Source organism: Miniopterus natalensis, chromosome 10 (assembly GCF_054644295.1).
Source record: "Miniopterus natalensis isolate mMinNat1 chromosome 10, mMinNat1.hap1, whole genome shotgun sequence".
Lineage (NCBI taxonomy): Eukaryota > Metazoa > Chordata > Mammalia > Chiroptera > Miniopteridae > Miniopterus > Miniopterus natalensis.
This window is the reverse complement of record NC_142090.1, coordinates 7,976,207-7,994,411: the sequence shown is the minus strand read 5'-3', so window position 1 is coordinate 7,994,411 and position 18,205 is coordinate 7,976,207. Positions and strand designations below refer to the sequence as shown.

Sequence of the window (18,205 nt, the reverse complement as noted above, 5' to 3'; positions counted from 1 at the left end):
AGAATTGCTAGACTGTAAATACAGAAGGAATGACAGAGGGAGAGAATTACCATTTTGTAATCACCAGCGAAATCACTGATTCAGGCAGCTGCTAAAACTATTAGATAAGAGGTTGTTGGGAAACAAATACCCACACAGTATCACAGACTACTTAATAATTGCAAGGGGAAAAATATGCCTTAATATGACTTCCATCCTTAAACGTTGCTGTTAGTTGTGTAGTGTAGGCTGTAAGCAGGTTTATAGTTGGCGAACCCATGAGCTTGCACCTCTCCTCCTGGACTCTCCACCGTGACCTCGCTGGTCATGATAAAAGCGACCTTAGTTACCAGTGAGTCTTTGGCATATAATAAAGCTAAACTGTTCTCACAAAATGGAAGGGGATCCAACCCCCAACCTGGGTATGTCCCCTGACCAGGAATGAAACCAGTGACCTTTTGGTGCACAGGACGGCACTCAACCAACTGAGCAACACCGGCCAGGGCTGACTGGAAATTTTTAAACATCTCTTGTCTCCTTTATCTTTTTCTTTCAAATATGCTGATTTTGTGAATTGATGAAACAGTATCAGATTTACCATGGGCTCTGTGTACTGATGACATAGCCCGTGAAGCAGCAAACTTTTTTTTTATTAATATATTTTTATTGATTTCAGAGAGAGGAAGGGAGAGGGAGAGAGAGACATCAATGATGAGAGTCATTGATCGGCTTCCTCCACGCCCCACACTGGAGATCGAGCCACCATCCAGGCATGTACCCTGACCAGGAGTTGAACTTCGATCTCCTGGATCATCAGTCCACACTCAACTGCTGAGCCATGCCGGCCGGGTGGAAGCAGCAAACTTTTAAAATCAACTCTTAGGAGGCACAATACAGCAGCCTCTATTGTGGTTTCCGAGGCGCCCTGCTAGGCTGAATTTGTCTCCTCTTTTACATCTGGACATTGCTTTCAGAATATGTGGGAACGCATAACATAGCTGAAACCCACGACCACATTGCTCTTTTAAAAAACAAACCCAGCCCTGGCTGGTGTGGCTCAGGGGTTAGAGCATTGGCCTGCACACCAAAGGGTTGCAGGTTCGATTCCTGCCCCCCCATCAGGGCGAGTGTGGGAGGCGACCAGTAGATATGTCTCTCTCACATCAACGTTTCTCTCTCTCTCCCTTCCACTCTCTGAAAAGCAATGGGAAAAATATCCTTGGGTGAGGGTTAAAAAACAAAAACCCAATTAAACATCCAGCTGAAGAGTCTCCAGAGATAAAGATAGTCCTTAGAAGCTATAATTTAGCTTTTTACTTTGTTCCGTTGGTGTTCACATCTCATTTGGGCCTCCCACTCAATGAGGAAGGCAAGATGTGTATTATTAGTATCTAATTGGACAAAATTAAGAGAAAGAAACAACCTCTGATCATATGACTGGATGTGCTGGGGACAGAAATAGAATCTAGATTTTCTGTCTTGTGGTCCATCGCTTCTCCACATCACTGCTCCCAGGTGGTATCACCTCGCGCCATCCCACGAGTTTTGAAGGGCATTTCCCCCGTACAGACGTCTGTGATGTGTAGTACTTGACTTTAAAGTAACTACTGAAAAGATATATGGAATTCTTTCTAGTTCTTTCTTTCAGCTGGACTCTTGTAGAGCCTGTGAACCCAGAACCGAATGAGGAGCGCAGGGGAGGTGGTGGGGATTAGCTCTCCCTCTGCCCTCTTCATTGCTGGCTAATCACAAGGCTTCCTTCCTTCTGTTAAAACCCCGCTCTGAGGTGTGATAATATGTTCCCTTGACGGCCGCTGAGGCCTAATATGTAAAAATTAGCTCCATTTAGAGAGTGGTTTATTCAAGTACTTGTACTGCACCCTCACAGACTTGGTTTCTCAGATGGCCAGCAGCCTTTTAGAATCTGGCTTGATGAAAAGCGGGCTGTGACCGTTCGCCGGGTACTTGCCTGTGGACAGTTCCAAGCCGTTGTCAGCATTAATTTAATTAGATGCATTTTACTTCCAGGGTGAAAAGGAGCAGCCCGTGTTTGCAATGACTGGCCTTCGGTGGGGATCCTTCCGAGACGCTGGCGTCAAAGTTAGCAAGTAAAGGACTACTCTATGGGTTGTGATGATTTAAAAAAATCTTTTTCTTCTGTCCCTGACTTTGCGGTGTCAATTACATTGATCATCCAGGAGCAAACTTGGTGGGTCTGGAGGCTGCCTTATGTATGACTAATAGAGACAGAGGTGCATCTCATGCAGGAAGCTTGGGGGATTTTGGTTGCCTCCATGCTAGCTTGGTGGTGGCTGAGGAGGAGAGGATACGTCTTTGTTTCTAGACATACTATTTCAGGCCCAAGCTAGACTGAAGGGGAGCTGGATGGCCTGTCACCCCACTCATCTGGTACCAAGTGACAGGCCCCGATGGGGCAATGGCCTTAGGAGCGTTCACAGCCCTGGTCGGAGGACTCCCTGAGAGCTGTTCTTTGGAAGGCCTACAGGATTAGAGACCACAGGCTGCCTCTCAAAGAGAGAAAGTGGCTGCTGACCGTGTTGAGATGGAAGTAAGATGCCTATTGAGTTGTCAGTTTTTTATGGCAATGGCCTTGTTTTTGGAGGATTCACTGGGCAAGAGGGCATCCTGTTCTGTTTGAGGCTGAGAAGTGGGCAGGCAGAGGCCTCCTGGGCAGGACTGAAGGAGCCGCTGTGTGAGGCTCACTTCACACCTGGTGGATATTGATTTTGACTTTTTCTTTAAACGGGCTTACAATTTTAGTTCAGTTTGAATGGATTATGCGTGATCTCACACACAGCTTTTAGCTTTTTTCTTCATGGGCATGTCTGCCAGTTTCTCAGCAGATTTCTCACTGTTTGCTCATTGCTCCTGCTAATGACTTTCCCGACAGTGGGATGTCAGCAAAGAGATGTGACTGTGCTGCTTCACACTCGGCACTTTACAGTATTTCCCATCTTTTTATTTGCAAGTCTGCCAGGGTTATCTTGATCCCACAAGTTACCTTGTGCTTGATCTGTAATGTCAAATAATACCAGCAACTCACCAAGAGAAATTGCTTAGTTTCCCCGGGAACAGCCTGGTTAGGACAGATTCCTTCTGAAATGTGTTGGTAGACAGGCGCAGGCGTAGGTCAGCCCCTTTAGGACTACCGCGCACATTTGCCATTGTTTTGATTGCTTTCTGAACAGTGATTTTCGAGATTTCGGTGGTTGTCTAGTACCTCAGCTAGGACCATGCCCGGAGGTACTCTGTGTGTATGAGGAAACTGGGGAGGCCGGGAGTGACTTCCTAGCTGGCCCTCGGAAGGCGACCCGCCCAGCGTCACAATGTGCCCTTGGTAGAGGCGAAGGGAACTGTGGACATTTGGAAATAGTGTCCTCATTGGGATGTGTTTCTATCTGGCTATCCAGGAAACAAAACAAATCATTCCCTTAACTGAAAAAAGATCAGACGATCCAGGGCCTCATTAGCAGCGTCACAGTATTAACCTGAGAAATAATTAGCAGGTGCCCCATCGCTCACCGTGTGCTCTCGAGGCTCATTCTTGCATCCAAGGCCCACGGTGCTCCGTCCCCACCCTGATGGCAGTGATGCATCTCTCCTTTTCAGCTGTTGCTCTGGCTCTTACCCTTCGTGTCTCCTGCACCCTGGCTGCTGCTCTTGCCTGGGATGAGCTCTTTCCCTCCGTCTTCTAAGGCCACACCGTACTGTGTGCTCGTGCCATTCATTGGACAGCGTGGCTGTTCCAGTGACTTTAGGCCCTTAATGATTTCTTGTCCCTTCTCGACTCTCCGTACCAATAAATAGTGATCAGTTTATACGATGTCGTATATATTTATATAGTCGTTTACTGTTTTCTGTTACTTCTTGGACCATATTTTCTCAAATTATAAGCCCTCAAAGGCAGGAATTTTATACTCTATTTCTTTGATTTCCTCCATAAGCACTAAATAAATGTGTATTGATCAGAATCAGATAGGGAGCAGTTAAGATGGGCTGGTTGGTGACAGCTAAATTTTAAGAGTAGAATCTACTTTTTACCACTTTTCCAATTCCAAGTAGCACCTTTCTCTCTGCAGCAGTTTTTATGTATTTAGCCACATGAAGTACCCTCTTCGCTCCCAGGGTTTATATTCGCCGTTTCAAAGCTGCATGGCACGGGTAATGTGGAATTAGGCTGCTTACAGGTTTTAATTGCATATTTGTATGTGAGAGGGAACATTTCGGCTCGTGGGTAGCACGTCGGGTCACCAGCATTGCATCTTGTTGTGGCTTTGTCGTCTCTACTCAGTGCTCTTTGGCTGTGTACTCAGCTGTATTCTGTGGTTAAGTGTACGTTACAGCGATACATACAAATTTAGAGATTCAAGGAGACTGATTTTATATCCCTCGTAAATTGCGAGGATCTATCTCCTGTGTGACTAATTGCGTGCTGTTTGACGTGGCATTGAAATGCAGATTAAAAACTCCCTGTAACACTCCTTTATGCTAAACCATAATCCCCAGGCCTCCGAGCACTCTCATAAGTAGGGGTATAATTTCTGTCACCGCACGTTGCTCGTTCTTTAATATTCTGGTTAGATTTTTATCTTGATCTTTTTCAGGTACTGGTATCTCGGGCCCCTGAAAACCAAAGCGGCTCACTTCTTCAGCACTCTTCAGGTAAGTGCAGTTTGCAATGTAGCAATGTTCCCTGAGTCATTTTGTTGTTGCTTCCTGATGTGCGCATTTGGATGATGTGTCTGACGTGCTGCAATACTAAAATGGGGGCGTTTACTTACATACAGATGCAGAAAGCATTCCTCGTGTACCAGCTCATTCCCTCCAGCACCGAGCCCTAGTTAATTTCTGTTTAACGTTCCACTTCCCTTTGCTAGTTCACTCACTCACTCGGGCCAAACTTGAACAGAATGACCTACATCTCATCAGTCATTTGCATGCCGGTATTAGTATCTAGAAAGGAACTGAAGATTTGTATCTGAATATATCTTGCCATGCAGGCTTGTGTATAATATAACAGGTTTCACACAGTGCTAGCCAAATGCAGTGGGAACTGCATTGGTCGGTCCAGGAATAGAACAGTTCCACCTTCAGAGGAGGTTCCATTGGGTGGTGCTGCTATAGGATATGTACTGAAAAGCTGAACAATGTATATTAATGAAAATGCTAATACAAGTCATCCTTATACTCTGTGCAGCTTTTATGCAAATCACAGTGTATAGTCACAGTTTGGCTGGCTGATCTGAAGACTGGCAGGTAAAGTTTGAATGAAGGGAAAAGTTTGGTTCTTACGTTAATAGTCAGATTATCGCGTGGTTTTCTAATTATAGAAATAGTATATGGCCATTGCAAAGCATTGGGGAAACATTGCTCCCTTTACCTTCTAAATAAATTCCAGTTAATAAAATGCATTGTTACTGTTGCTCAAGGGAATCGTTTCATTGGTGGAACAGAGAGTGTATTTAGGAAGAAATCGAGTAACTGTGTATTTAAGTTGTGGAACCAGGACAATCAGATCCATCATTCCTTCAGCAAACAGTTAGTGGATGCCTGAGGTGGGACAAGCCCTCTGTGTACTTGAGTACAAAGTCCTATAAGACAGGTTTCTGCCCTCAAGAAGTGTCCCTGTGCTGGGAGTCAAGTTCAAGTAAATCAGTTTGGCAAGTGTGATGAGAGAAACGGAAGGACTAAGGTGGAGTAGAGAGGAGGGGGCCGCTTCTCACTGGGGTCAGCAGTCTTCCCAGGGCAGGGCCACTTCTACTAAATTTTGAAGGCTCTGTAGGATTAGACAAAGGGCGTCTTGGTGGAGCAGCCGGGATGTGTGAAGTCACAGTGGTGTGACACGGTCTCCCTGTGGCAGTGGAGCGGCGGGAAGGGGACTCTGAAGGTTAAGCAGAGGCAGCTGATGGCAGGTGGGCTCTGACGTTTGTTGTTAAAGCCCTGGGGACTGAGTTTTAAGCAGGGAAATGACATGAGCGGATCCGCGTTTTAGAGGAACTGCTTGGCAGCAGTGTGGACGGGAGGTCGGCGTGGGCAGCTGAAGGCAAGGGCATCAGAAGGCTCTTCGGGTCACCCGGGAGCGAGGCGGTCATGAGGCGTAGGCTGAGGTGGTGAGTGAGCACTGACAACGGGTAGACTGAAGAGAGACTGGGGTGGAACCCTCAAAAGTTAGGAGGAGAGTCCCGGGCTCCCAGACTTCTGGCTTGAGGGACCACAGTTTGTAACTAGAGCTTTCCATTAATGTCCATAATATTGGCTTCAGACCAAGTTTGTGAGGAAAGATGAAATTTTCGGTTTGGCACATATTGAGTTTAACATGACCCATGGTGTACAGACCAGTGGAGGTACAGTTGTGACTTAGGTCTGGAATTCAGCAGAGAGATCTGGGCTGAAGAAATAATTTTAATGTCTTAAGTGCGCGAGTAGCATTGGAGGCCTTGAGCTGAGCTGCGAGGCTGGGCTCACCCGTTCTGGCCTCCGTGTGGAGTGTGATTCCGGAAGGGAAGAAACTATTGGATGCAGCAGAATTTCTGTTTCTTTTCTGTGTCACCATCAGTATACCAGAGACGAATGGATCACGGGGCCAATTCTATGCTCACTCTTAGCGGGGATTTTGGACAAGTAAGCAGTGGTGTTAGTCTACTTTGATCTCTCTGCTCCACGTTACAGAGATCAGTGGAGGCAGCAGTTTCGAGTTCATGGTTTTCCAGATAGGCCTTTAATAGGAAAAGCAAACTGGAGCAGTCCATGCTGCAGATTAGAGACAATCCCATCCAGGAAGAGATTAATTGGCTTTCTAGCAGGTACAACTAGAATGACAACTAACCTTTGCATAGAGAAACTCCCAGAGGTTGGAACTGTGTGTTCATGACAAATACTTTTCTCTGGTCACTCTAAAAGGAGTGGCCCCAGACTCACCAAGCCTCTATCTCGTACACGGGACCTAAGGAGAGACCTCCCAGTGGAGCAGGAGAGACCCCTCCTCGGCCCTCTCTGTACCGGAGAATATTGCGGAGACTCGCATCATACTGGGCGCAACCGCAGGACGGTGAGCGGCGGGGGGTTGAAGACTGAGAGCCCTGGTCAGTTCAGGACCCTCCTAGAGCAGACTGCAAGTCAGTGTCAGGCTTACCCAGGGCAGATGCCTTTCAGGGACCACTGAGCCAGCCTTCTGTGTGCCACAGAGCAGGCCCAAACCATCACAAACAACGTCCCATGAATGGGAGCACCCTGTGTCATCGGAGACAGACGGCGGTTCCCTGTCGCTGACCTTTGTGTATTTCTGGCTGCGCTGGCAGGGATGCTTCGGGCATAGAGATCGCACTCAGCCTGGCTCTTTGTCCTGTGTGTAAGAAGGACGCACTGAAGGGAAGGGGCCGTCAGCAGACTGGCTGGGAGGCGAGCTCAGCAGCCGGCAGCTGGCCGTGGGTGGTGAGCAGGGAAATGTTAATGGGAGACGCTGACCCGAGTCTAATGCATTCCCACAGCCCTTTCCAAGGAGGTGAGTCCCGAGGTCTGGAGAGACGTGCAGCTGTCCACCATCGAACTGTCCATCACCACACGGAACAGCCAGCTTGACCTCGAGGTAAGTGCTGGTTTATCAGAAGCGCATTAGGTATCTGGGAGAAGTGACACAGGTGACGTGCTCAGCCACTAAGTCAGTATTTTTACTTTTACTGTGTGCGGGCAGAGAGGAGAAGGGGTCAGGAAAAGGAGGGTGTGGTGCCATTAGGAATGATCGCAACGAGAAGAAACAGCTGAGCGAGGTAGAGGCCGGAAGCTTATGGGGCTTGATCACGTATTCTGGGTGCTGCCTAGTAGGAGGACTGAGGGCCAGAGGCCTTTAGGGTGAAGAGCTGAGCCTTCTCTCATTTGTCACAGGGATAGAAATCATGGAACTGTGACTATATTAAGTCTGTAGGTTTAGGTCCCCAGGAAAAAAACACCTGTGTGTGTGTGTGTACGCACACACCTGTATGTTTACATACTATTTGAGTCCAATATGGTAGCCTCCAGCCACATGTGGCAATTTAAACTTAAATTCATTAGAGTTAAATAAAATTGAAAACTCACTTTTTCAGCCACAGTAGCCACATTTCAAGTGCTAGTAGCTACCATACTGGAAAGCACAGACCTAAAACATCCCATTCCTGGACAGGACTGCAATAGACAGTACACTGAAGAAATGCTGAACTAAAGCAGAGGCTGGCAGGCCTGTCTGCCACCTGTTTTCGTACAGCCCACAAGCTAAGTAAGAATTGATTTTACATTTCTAAATGGTTGGAAGACAGAAGAATTAATAATCTGTGATACATGAAAAGTATATGAGATTCAAGTTCAGTAGCTGTAAGTAAAGTTTTATTGGAACACAGCTGTGTTCACACTCATGCTTGTGGCCGCTGTGGGCTGCAGTGGCAGTGCTGAGTAGCCGGGACCGAGACTGTGACCCCAAAGCCTCCAACGTGTACTATCTGGCGATTCTCAGAAAGTTCACTGAACCTGGTATAGAGAAAACCTTAGTAGTTCATATTAAAGAGAACTCCAACAGGAAAGTTATGCTGAACTCTAGACGAATTACTAAAAATCAGGTTTTATGCAGATCAGAGTGGTATGTTCATAACTGACCTGGTCAGTCTGGAAACTGGCACGTGGAATGAACGTAGCGATGGTGGCGAATGTGCGAGTGGAGTGACCCGAATGAGGTGAATGTGCTGAACATTTTGACTCCAATGTTAACATTCAGAGTATTGAGTTGTTTTCTGATTATAAAAGTAATGCATGTTCATTGTATAACATAGCTCCCTTTACCTTCTAAATTAATTCCAGTTGGATTAGAATTAAATGTAAAGAAACAGAACCATTAAAGGCCTAGAGTAAAAGCTGAGTGATTATCAGTATAAAGTTGGGGAGCACAGATCTTTCTGAGCATGGAACCTAAGGCAAAATCATATTGATGCATTCGTCTATATATAATTAAAAAGAAATTACAGACAAAACTTTTAATGACACATGGGGGAAAGTAATAGAATGTGATAGACCGGGAGTTAATAGCTTTCCTCTATAACAAACTCCTTAGGATAAATCAATAAATGGGCAAAGGGCTAATATAAACAACAGGCAAAGGGGAAGAACAGAAATCCACAAAAGAAAGAGAGATGAAAAAAAAAAAAAAGCTTATATTTACTGACTACCTACCATGTGCTATGCCCTATCCTTGGAATTTTACATATCAGCTCAGGTAGCCTTCATGTCTACATTATTAGGTAGATAGAATTTTACCTGATTTCACAGGTAAGGAAACAGAAGAATAGCTCAGCATCAAAGAAATGGAAATTGAAATGGTAACTGTTGAACTGTCAGATTGAAAAGCACACTGCTGTTCAGTGCTGGGTGGGTGGGGAAGGGGGCAGGCTCTCGTATTCTGATGGGAATATAAATCAGAACACCCTTTCTCAATGGCATCGTGGCTATGTGTAGGAAGCATTTAAAATATAACCATACCCTGGGACCTATTGAGTATATTTCTAGAATTTATCAGATTAATACATAGTGTGGACAGTCCCTTATTTCTCACATGGGCCACTGGAAACGTCGGTGAAAGTGGATGTATTATGGTTTTAAAAAGAATAGGTTCTGTTCTAGAGGGATTTAAAAAGGAAAGATAAGATTTCTAATTCTACGCGTCCTTTATTCCCGATCGCTGACAATGCGTATCTCCAGTGTTTTGTCCCTGTGCTTGAGCACGGTGCTTTCCCCTGGTGATTGAATGCCAGTGAATGGAGGGAGTCCAGGGAGTCTGGCTCAAGATTAGCTGCATGCAGCAGGCCGAACGCTTTTTATCTCCGTGGCAATTATGAAAGTATATGATACGTATCACTCGTAGCAGCACATCCATTTTCCTTTTTCACACCTCTTTGTAAAAATAAAAGCAAGTGTCATAAAATATTCAAAGACAACGAAGCTGCCAAGTCACAGCTCAGGATGTTCATTTATCGTTTAAAGACGTATATTCAGTCTCAAAGAGGCATGAGGGGTGTGGAGTGGGTGAAAATTAGGATCCCTTGTGCAGCCATGTTCACTGTTTATAACAGTAACACACATGGAACGAGCTAATCGGGACCGATTCAATCCATTTCGGCACATTTATTTAAAACCTGCCTCTCTATTTACTGACGTGGAAAGGTGATCATCATGTATTGTTAAATGAAAAGCCAGGTTAAAGTGATTTGCATCAAATAATTCCATTTTTATTTTAAAAAGAAATACTTCCACCTGTAAACGAGTTTTGTGAATGATAGAGGTAAGGCTCCAATTTTATATTCTTTCCACGTGGGAAGCTAGTGTCCAAGTACCACTTGTTGAGATGGCCACTCCCCCCACACAGCACTGATGGCAAAACCTGTCAAACTTTTAGCAGATGTCTGCAGATATGGAAATGTTTGTAGTTTCTCTACTCAATTGCTCTATTTTTCTATAGTTGTACTAGTTCTATGCTCCTCTGAATTATTGTTTTACAAGTCCACTTATTTTTAAAGAGTCTCTTGGCTATTCTTGACCCTTTAACCTCTATAAATCCCTTGGAATGTTTATTTTATTAAGTTCCGCATAAAAATCTGTTACATTGACCAGAATTACATTGAACCTGTAGATCAATTTGAGGGGAAATGACATTTCTACAATATTGACTCTCCTATTGACTGAATGGCGCATAGCTCTATATCTATTTAGATTTTTTATTTTTCATTGAATTTATTGGGATGACACTGGTTAATAGAATTATAGATTTCAGGTGTACAATTCTAGAATATATCATCTGTGTATTGTGTGTTCCCCACCCCAAGTCTCCTTCCATCCCCATTTTACCCCCTTTTACTGTTTTTTACTGCCCCCCCCCCCCAGTAGTCACCATACTGTTGTGTCTGTGAGTTGTTTGTTTTTTGTTTTGCTGAATCCCTTCGCCTTTTTCACTGAGCCCCACACCTCCCTCCCCTCTGACAGCTATCAGTCTGTTCTCTATGGGCCTGTTTCTAGTTTATTTAGCTCATTAGATTCCACATACGAGTGAAGTCATGTGGTATTGGCCTTTCTCTGCTGGCTTATTTCACTTAGCATAATGCTCTCCAGGTCCTTTCTTTTAACGGCCAAGTAGTGCTCCCTTGTGTAGATTTTTAATGTCTTTCAATCAAGTTTTATAGTTTATAACATTTTGTCTTTTGCTCTATACATATGCCTGGTAATCTTAGTTTTTGATGGTACTGTAAATAGTATCTCCTAAAATTTCATTTTTTAACTATCTGATTTAGTAGAACATGTCATTGGTTGTTTATATTGATGCTGAATCAGCAAATTAAATTCTTATATTAAGTTTATGGATTCCTTTGGATTTTCTACTGATTCAGTCATTTCAACTGCAGATAGTACAAGTTTGTTCTTTGCTTTCAAATACTTAGCCTTCTGATCTTCCGTCTTACCTACCACCTTGGCTAGGGCCTCAGCACCGTGTTGAAGGGAAATCGTGACGGAAGCATTGCTGTCCTATTTCTGGTGTAGAGAGAAGGTTTCATTGCTTTGTTCTTGAGTGTGATGGATCTTTTGTAGATACCCTTTATAAGATTAAGGAGTTCCCTTCTATTCCTAGTTTGCTGAGAGATTTTATCATGAGTGGATATTTAATTTTATCAGGTACCTTTCCAGCATCTGTTGAGATAAGGTTTTCTCATTTAGTCTCTCAATGTAGTACAACACATTGATTTTTGCACTTGCACTATTTGCAAAAGACAAATCCTAGACTTGTATGTGTAACTGTCTAATACACATTTCAACCTCAGCATGTCCGGAACTGAGCTCCTGACTCCACCCCCGGAAACCCGTTTCATCCACGCTCCCCCATTGCGGTTGACAGTGACTCCAGTCTTCGTGTGCTCAGGCCGGACATCTTGGAGCCACTCCTGGCTGCTGCTGCTCCTGACATCTGATCTTTGAGGAAGTCCTGGTGGCCTCACCTTCTAAATACTGCCAGCACTTCACCAGATCTCCACCACCACCTGATCCAAGTCACACAATAGGTTCCGACGCAGTCTCCCCGCTTCCTTCTGTCCCCCTTTATCCTATTCTAAACACGGTAGCCTGTGAGATTCTAGTCACATGAAGCCAGGTCCTTCTCTGCTTAGAACCTTCCAGGGGCTCCCGTTTCACTCAGCCAACAGTTCCTTGGAATGGTCAGCAAGGCCCTGCTGCTCTGTCTCGCATCTTCTCTGGCTTCTTCCCCGTCGCCCCCCACCCACGCTGCTCCGGCCACTCTGGCTTCCTCACTGTTCCCCAGACCAGTGGTCCTCCAGGTGGCCTCAGATCAGCAACCACAGCCTCACTTGGGAACTTTCATTAGAAGCAGAAGTCCTTGGGCCTCCCCCAGATCTTGTGAACCATCAGTGCTGAGCATGGGGTTGGAGTTGGAGTTTTAACAATCCCTCCAAGTGATACCTGCTGAAGTTTGAGAACCACTGCTTGGGTCCATGCTCATTCCCTCACCTCCTTCAGGTGTCTGCTCAGAGGCTGCCTTCTCAGTGAGGCCCACTGGACCCCTTTAGGAACATCACCACCACCAGTGCCACTGGCGTTCCCTCATCCAGTTCTTTCGTTTTCCTAATGGACTCTAATGTACTTGTTTTCTGCTTTATAATTTACCACTTACGCCATATGTATTCATTCCACAATTCACTGTCTTTATACTGGTGTACTCTAACTTCTGATATGCTCTGTCATTCATTTATTTTTTTATTATGGCTGTTTTGTTTTTGTTTATCCCCTCCTTTCTCCCTGGTAGAGTGTACGTTCTTTGTAGGCAGAAATTGTTGGGGTTTTTGGTTCATTGACGTAACTCGAGCACCGAGTGTTCACTCAGTAAGTCGACATTAAATAAAAGATGAGCTCGGAGCACAGTCATCTCCTCTATGTGATCTAATTCCCAGTTGAGAGATAAGGTTGTGCTTTGGTCTGGCCTTGAATCTTTGGCAAAGGCTGCCAGCTTCCAGAGGCCTGTGGGTTTTCCTGGGGCTACAGACTTTGAACCTGTCCACAAAGAAACCTCTTATTTGAAGCAGACACAGGAAGAAGTGATGGGGCTGAATGACAGAGGATCAGGTTTGTGTTGCTAGCCAGACTGGTAGGAAATTGGGGGACTGGTATTGGAACTAAGTCTGTGTTTGTAGCCACTTCCTTGTAGCTCACCTCTCCCAGAGCTGTCTGTGGTTGGGAGTGGCACGTTTTTAAAACATCACCACGGCATAAGTGGACTGCTCCTGAGCTCTGGCTGCACACCAGGTCCGCACGTGCAGCCTCTAAAGATGCGTGGGCCCTCCACGCCAGGACGCCGACAGCGAGTGTGGAGTGGCGCTGACGTACAGGAAGACTGGCTGGGATAGTGGGGCCGAATCCTGGGGGCTCTGACAGAACTTCCCAAACCTCCAAGCCTGAGTTCTGACAAACCTCCAAGCCTGAGTTTTTATTTATCTTAAATAGGTAGTATGTAAATTATGCCTCACTAAAGATCTTAATGTAAAAAGAAGGACCAAAAATATATTCAGGATTACGTCACTAAAAGTCAGTCCCCTGCATAATACACAGCTTCAACATCGAACCTCCGGGGCTTAAGGATGACCACCGGCTGCACCAGCCAGAATTCGGAGTACTGACGTTTGTCTTCCCAACCTTTCAGAGCACAGAAGACTTTATGAACATCTGCATCGAACCTGACAGTGTCAGCAAAGGAGACTTCATAACCCTTGGGTGAGTGGATGGAGACGCCATAGCTGTGGGTAAGGGGACTGGTTTGGAGGAAATGGGGCTGAAGTCGTTTGGATGGCATCGTACTGGATTTGGGGTGCCCATGAAGCCTGTCTCAGGTAACCACAGCATTCTTTGTTTCGTGGGGTTCACGTGCCCAGTGCCCCTTTCTCCCTTTGGCCTTCCCTGTTCATTTTGGGAAGATGGGAGGACGGGAGCAGCCTTTGCCTTTTGACGGAAATGAAGGAACCTGGAGTAACGCGGCAGAGTGTCTGGAATTTCAGCTTCAGGGTCGGAATTGCTGGGTTCGGCCACTTTCTGGCCTCATGTTTGGGACAGATTCTTACTTCTCTGAACCCCTTTCCCTGAGTGTGGACTGGGGTAATAGAATCATCTCTGTCTTGGATTGTTTTTGAGTCTTAAATGAGAGGTGTGGGAAAGCCCTTTTCATTGTGACATACTTCACAGTGTTAGTTGCTATTTGTCGGTCCACCTTGTCCTATTCTCGGGGTGCTAATGAAAAACCTGAAAAGGTATTGAGTGCCTCGGACATTTTCCAGGTTTCCCCTGCACCACAGAAAAGTCTCACCTGATTTGTTAGGCCCTGCGGCCGCCAGCTTTATTGACGGAGCAGCTCTGAGCGGCGCCTGTCACCGTGCCCGTCAGGGCCCATGCGACTGTGGTCTGCTCCCTGCTCCGGCTCAGGGCTCCCCCTGGTGCCCAAGGATGGGATGCGGCGTCTGCAGGGCTCCTTCATTGTCTGCACCAGTAGCCGCTGCACCGCGTCTCTCGTTAGCTTGTGACGCTTCTGCAGCCTTTGGTTTACTTGCTGCATCTAGTGAAAGGAAGGACAGACGCTTCCTCAGTCCATAGAGTGCGCAGCAGCCACCCGCTGTCCCAGTGGAGAGTCTGGGCGGGGCCCTGATTTCAAACCTCCTTTCTAGTGACCTCCAGAGCCAGAGGAAGGCCCATCGCGTTGCTTCAGCGGAGCATCGTGCTCCCCGTAGCTGCCGGGTGGCGGCAGTGCTGCGGCTCCTGGTCCCCACAGGAGGTGACGCGGCAACGCCTGTTCCCGGCCTCTGGCTAGGACACTTGAAGCTGCTCTAGGAAACTGATGCAGAGTTCCCGCTGTCAGTTACTGAGAAGGGACGGGCTGGTTTGCTTGGATTAGCTTCTGCTCTTTCTCCGTTTCCCACGACCGGCTGTGGGGGGCTGTGCAGGGAGAGCTGTTCTGACGGTTTTACTCCGGCCTCCGCCTTCCGGTGAAGGGGAGAGGTACAGTCAGCAGGGAACTCGGTGTAAACTGGTGGTTCACATCTATCACAGAGATATCTATCTTACGTTAAAACAAAAGGTTTCTCCTTCAAGAGTTGGCTCACGAGAAGTACCAAATAACAGAAGTTTAGTACTTTTCCTAAAGAACTTAATTTCATTCTAATTTTGAAATTTGTGGTTTTTAATAGCCCAAGAATTGGGTACATGTGGAGTACTTAAAATCAGTCTTAACGTCATGCACAGCTTTCTGCAGCAAGCAAGCCTCTCAATCCAGACTATCCCAGTGCTAAGCAGGAGTCCTGGCGGGAAGATTACTCACAGAACCGCACAGTGTTCAGGGGACCATAAGTCCATCTACTTAGTCTCATCAAAACCAGAAAACTTGCTAGGTTCCTGGTCTAACGCAGTCGCTGGCACTAGTTCCCAAGCTTCCCTTTTCCTCTCACAGAAGTAAAAAGGTGCGAGACCCCAAGCTGCACGCCGAGGGCACCGAGTGCCTGCAAGCCAGCCAGTGCACCCTGCTGCTCCCCGAGGTAAGCGGCGGCTGGCCCCCAGCTCTCAGCTCGCCTGCCTTTCTGCTTTTCCCCTCCTTCAGGCACCTAGGGAGACCCGAAAGATGACAAAATCGAATGTTTTTAAGCTAAGGTTCTGTAAAGTGATGTTTAGGTCTCCTGAGCCATTCCCCCCGGCCCCCCATATGTAAATTATGCAGAGAGTTACTAGATTGTCACACAGAAAGCTCTCAGATGTTAACAGTGGATTCTGCCTCCACAACTGTCATGAAGGATCTGGAAGCAGTTTCCAGAATGGCACTAAATTTTTCTGTATTGAGATGCCAAGCCTAGAATAACAACCCATGTAAGTGGAAAAAGGTTGGCAACTCCGTCTAAACTGTAAGCTTGTCGTAGTGACACCTCAGGAAACTGCCTCTACAGACGGGGCCACTGTCCTGCTGTATCCAGAAAGGACTGCAGTGCCCCAGTAGTTTCAACATAGACATGTTGAATTAGATACATGTCATGGGAGCGTTTTATGGGCTCTGTGACGGTGCTTGCTGTACCTTAAGTACAGAGCTAAGCAAGTCCTACGAAAGAACCTAGAGAACATCCAGTGGACATTTTCTCACGTCTCCTTTGAGAAAGACTGAGACAGAGGACGTGGGACATGAGCATGTTCATGAATTCCTTCCTCAAAGATGTGGCAGGAGCCCTGCCTTTTAATATATATTTGAAAAGTATAACCTTGCTTCTCAAGTCCCCAAATACTCTGGTAAGAGATAATAAAAAACCCTCTTCCGTGGCTGGTGGAATTGGGATGTTTCCAGAGCCAGCGCGAGGCCCATCGTAGGCCCGGGAATGTTTTCCCGAAAGAACATTAGGCTCGATCCTCAGGACGAGCTGCGGCGAGGACAGGACAGGACCGCCGGGCGCGGCGCGAGTGAGCCGAGCCCTCACGCTGTCTCCTCCGCAGGGCACGGGGGGCTCCTTTAGCATCGACAGCGAGGAGTACGAGGCGATGCCGGTGGAGGTGAAGCTGCTGCCCCGGAAGCTGCAGTTCTTCTGCGACCCCAGGAAGAGAGAGCAGCTGCTGCCCCGCTCCGCCCAGTGAGCGGCAGGAGGCCGCCAGCGGGACCAACGGAGCCGAGGCCTCGCCTGTCCCCAGTGCTGTCAGGGGATCCCAGGGCATTTCCATGGCACGCCCCTCTGCCCTTCTCACAGTGCTCCCCAAAGTGTGCTGGGCACCTGCCTTCCTAGCGCATGCTTTACTCTGAGACAGCTGCTCCCCAGGCTAGTTCAAGGGCGACTCACACTCAACGGCGGGAAGAGGGCTAGACCTCCTTATATCCCCAGTGCAACCACAGTGCGAGCAGGCGCCAGGCCCGCCCCTCCCTTCCCGTCTGTTCTCTGGCCACCCTAGGACCCCCTGCCACCGAGTCCGGCTCCAGGCACCCCCATGGGTGCTGCTGCTTGGCGAGCTCTGCTTGTTTCAGGACAATCCTCAACCCAAAAATGTAGCCGAGGTGTTTCCCTCTTCAGCCTGGGCTGAACTACTGTAAATACCCGTGTTTTTTGTAAGTAGTGTTTCTTAAATATTTAAATGTTGGCTTGCATGACGACTAGCTGGGGTGCATGTTGAAAACTGACTTCATTGGGCTCCAATCCAAACCTAAACAACTCAATCCGGGTGGAGCCCAGAAATCCGCATTTTTTCTAAAAAGCAGCCTCCCTCCCTCTCAGATTATTCTACAGGTTGTCCCCCAGCCTCACCTGGACAAAGTGTTGTAAAGCCGTGGACTTCCTAGAACTTTCAAAAACCACGTATCCTGTCCCACTTTTAAGTTACATCTAAAAGTTTTCATGGGAAGTTAGAGTTGCCAAAGTATGTACTTTCTGCTGTCCTGTAAATACTGATATTTTAACTCTTTTAAACATATTCATCCATTTACAGAAAAAATAAACAAGTTCTTTAGTAGTTGGAAATTTTAAATGGAGTTTTCTCCGTGTATGTGTATTTCCATAGTACTCAGCAAAGAATGCTGTCTAGTGCAACCTAATTTTATGCTTGAGGTTTTAGTTCTTTAAGTGTAACTCAGTACAGAATAAGTGTTACAAGGTTTTGATAATTAAAAGTTAACTAATTTTAAAAATCCAAGAATACACGTTGTTTACAGCTAAGGTGAGACAGGAGCCCACACTATATTCCTTGTTCCATTTTTTATAGATCTAAGCACATAAATAAGTAGATGAGATATAACGGTTATCTTCCTAACTCCAAAGGAATTCGAAATGCTGCATGGCATTGTGATACGGCAAAAACCAGTGCTCTGTCGTCAAAAATTATGAAAAATGCCTACCAGCGGCTTGGTTAGGTCTTCCTTCAGGTGCTGAAAGCAGAGGGCCAGAAGCTCCGTGAGCTGCTAAGGACTCAGCCAGTCGTCACCGCTCACCTTCAGTCTCCCGGGGCCACCTCCTTTGCTGTGCCCTGAGGGCAGGGAGCGAGGGAGGCGGGCGAGAGGGCGCCTTCCGTACTGAGGAAGGAGGAGGAGGAAGGAGGAGGAGGAGGAGGGGGCCGGGCCCGCTGTGGGCGGTCAGCTCTGGGGCCCCGTGGCAGCTGCTCTAAAGGGTCACAGAGCAGCTGCGAAGAACAG

At 46.8% G+C, this 18,205-nt stretch overlaps 1 protein-coding gene across 4 annotated transcripts in view; it reads left to right on the top strand.

Moving 5' to 3' along the window:
- Window positions 1-17,704, top strand: part of AGK (acylglycerol kinase) — a 64,621-nt gene extending 46,917 nt beyond the window's left edge. For all 4 annotated transcript variants that reach the window (XM_087820977.1, XM_016205088.2, XM_016205087.2 and 1 more), the window contains exons 10-16: window positions 2,008-2,087; window positions 4,605-4,662; window positions 6,901-7,048; window positions 7,488-7,585; window positions 13,715-13,785; window positions 15,506-15,590; window positions 16,528-17,704. In XM_087820977.1, the coding sequence (XP_087677103.1) occupies window positions 2,008-2,087; window positions 4,605-4,662; window positions 6,901-7,048; window positions 7,488-7,585; window positions 13,715-13,785; window positions 15,506-15,590; window positions 16,528-16,665 (678 nt within the window). In that variant the 3' untranslated portion in view covers window positions 16,666-17,704. The remainder of the gene's footprint in view (window positions 1-2,007; window positions 2,088-4,604; window positions 4,663-6,900; window positions 7,049-7,487; window positions 7,586-13,714; window positions 13,786-15,505; window positions 15,591-16,527) is intronic.
- The last annotated feature ends 501 nt before the right edge of the window (window positions 17,705-18,205 follow it).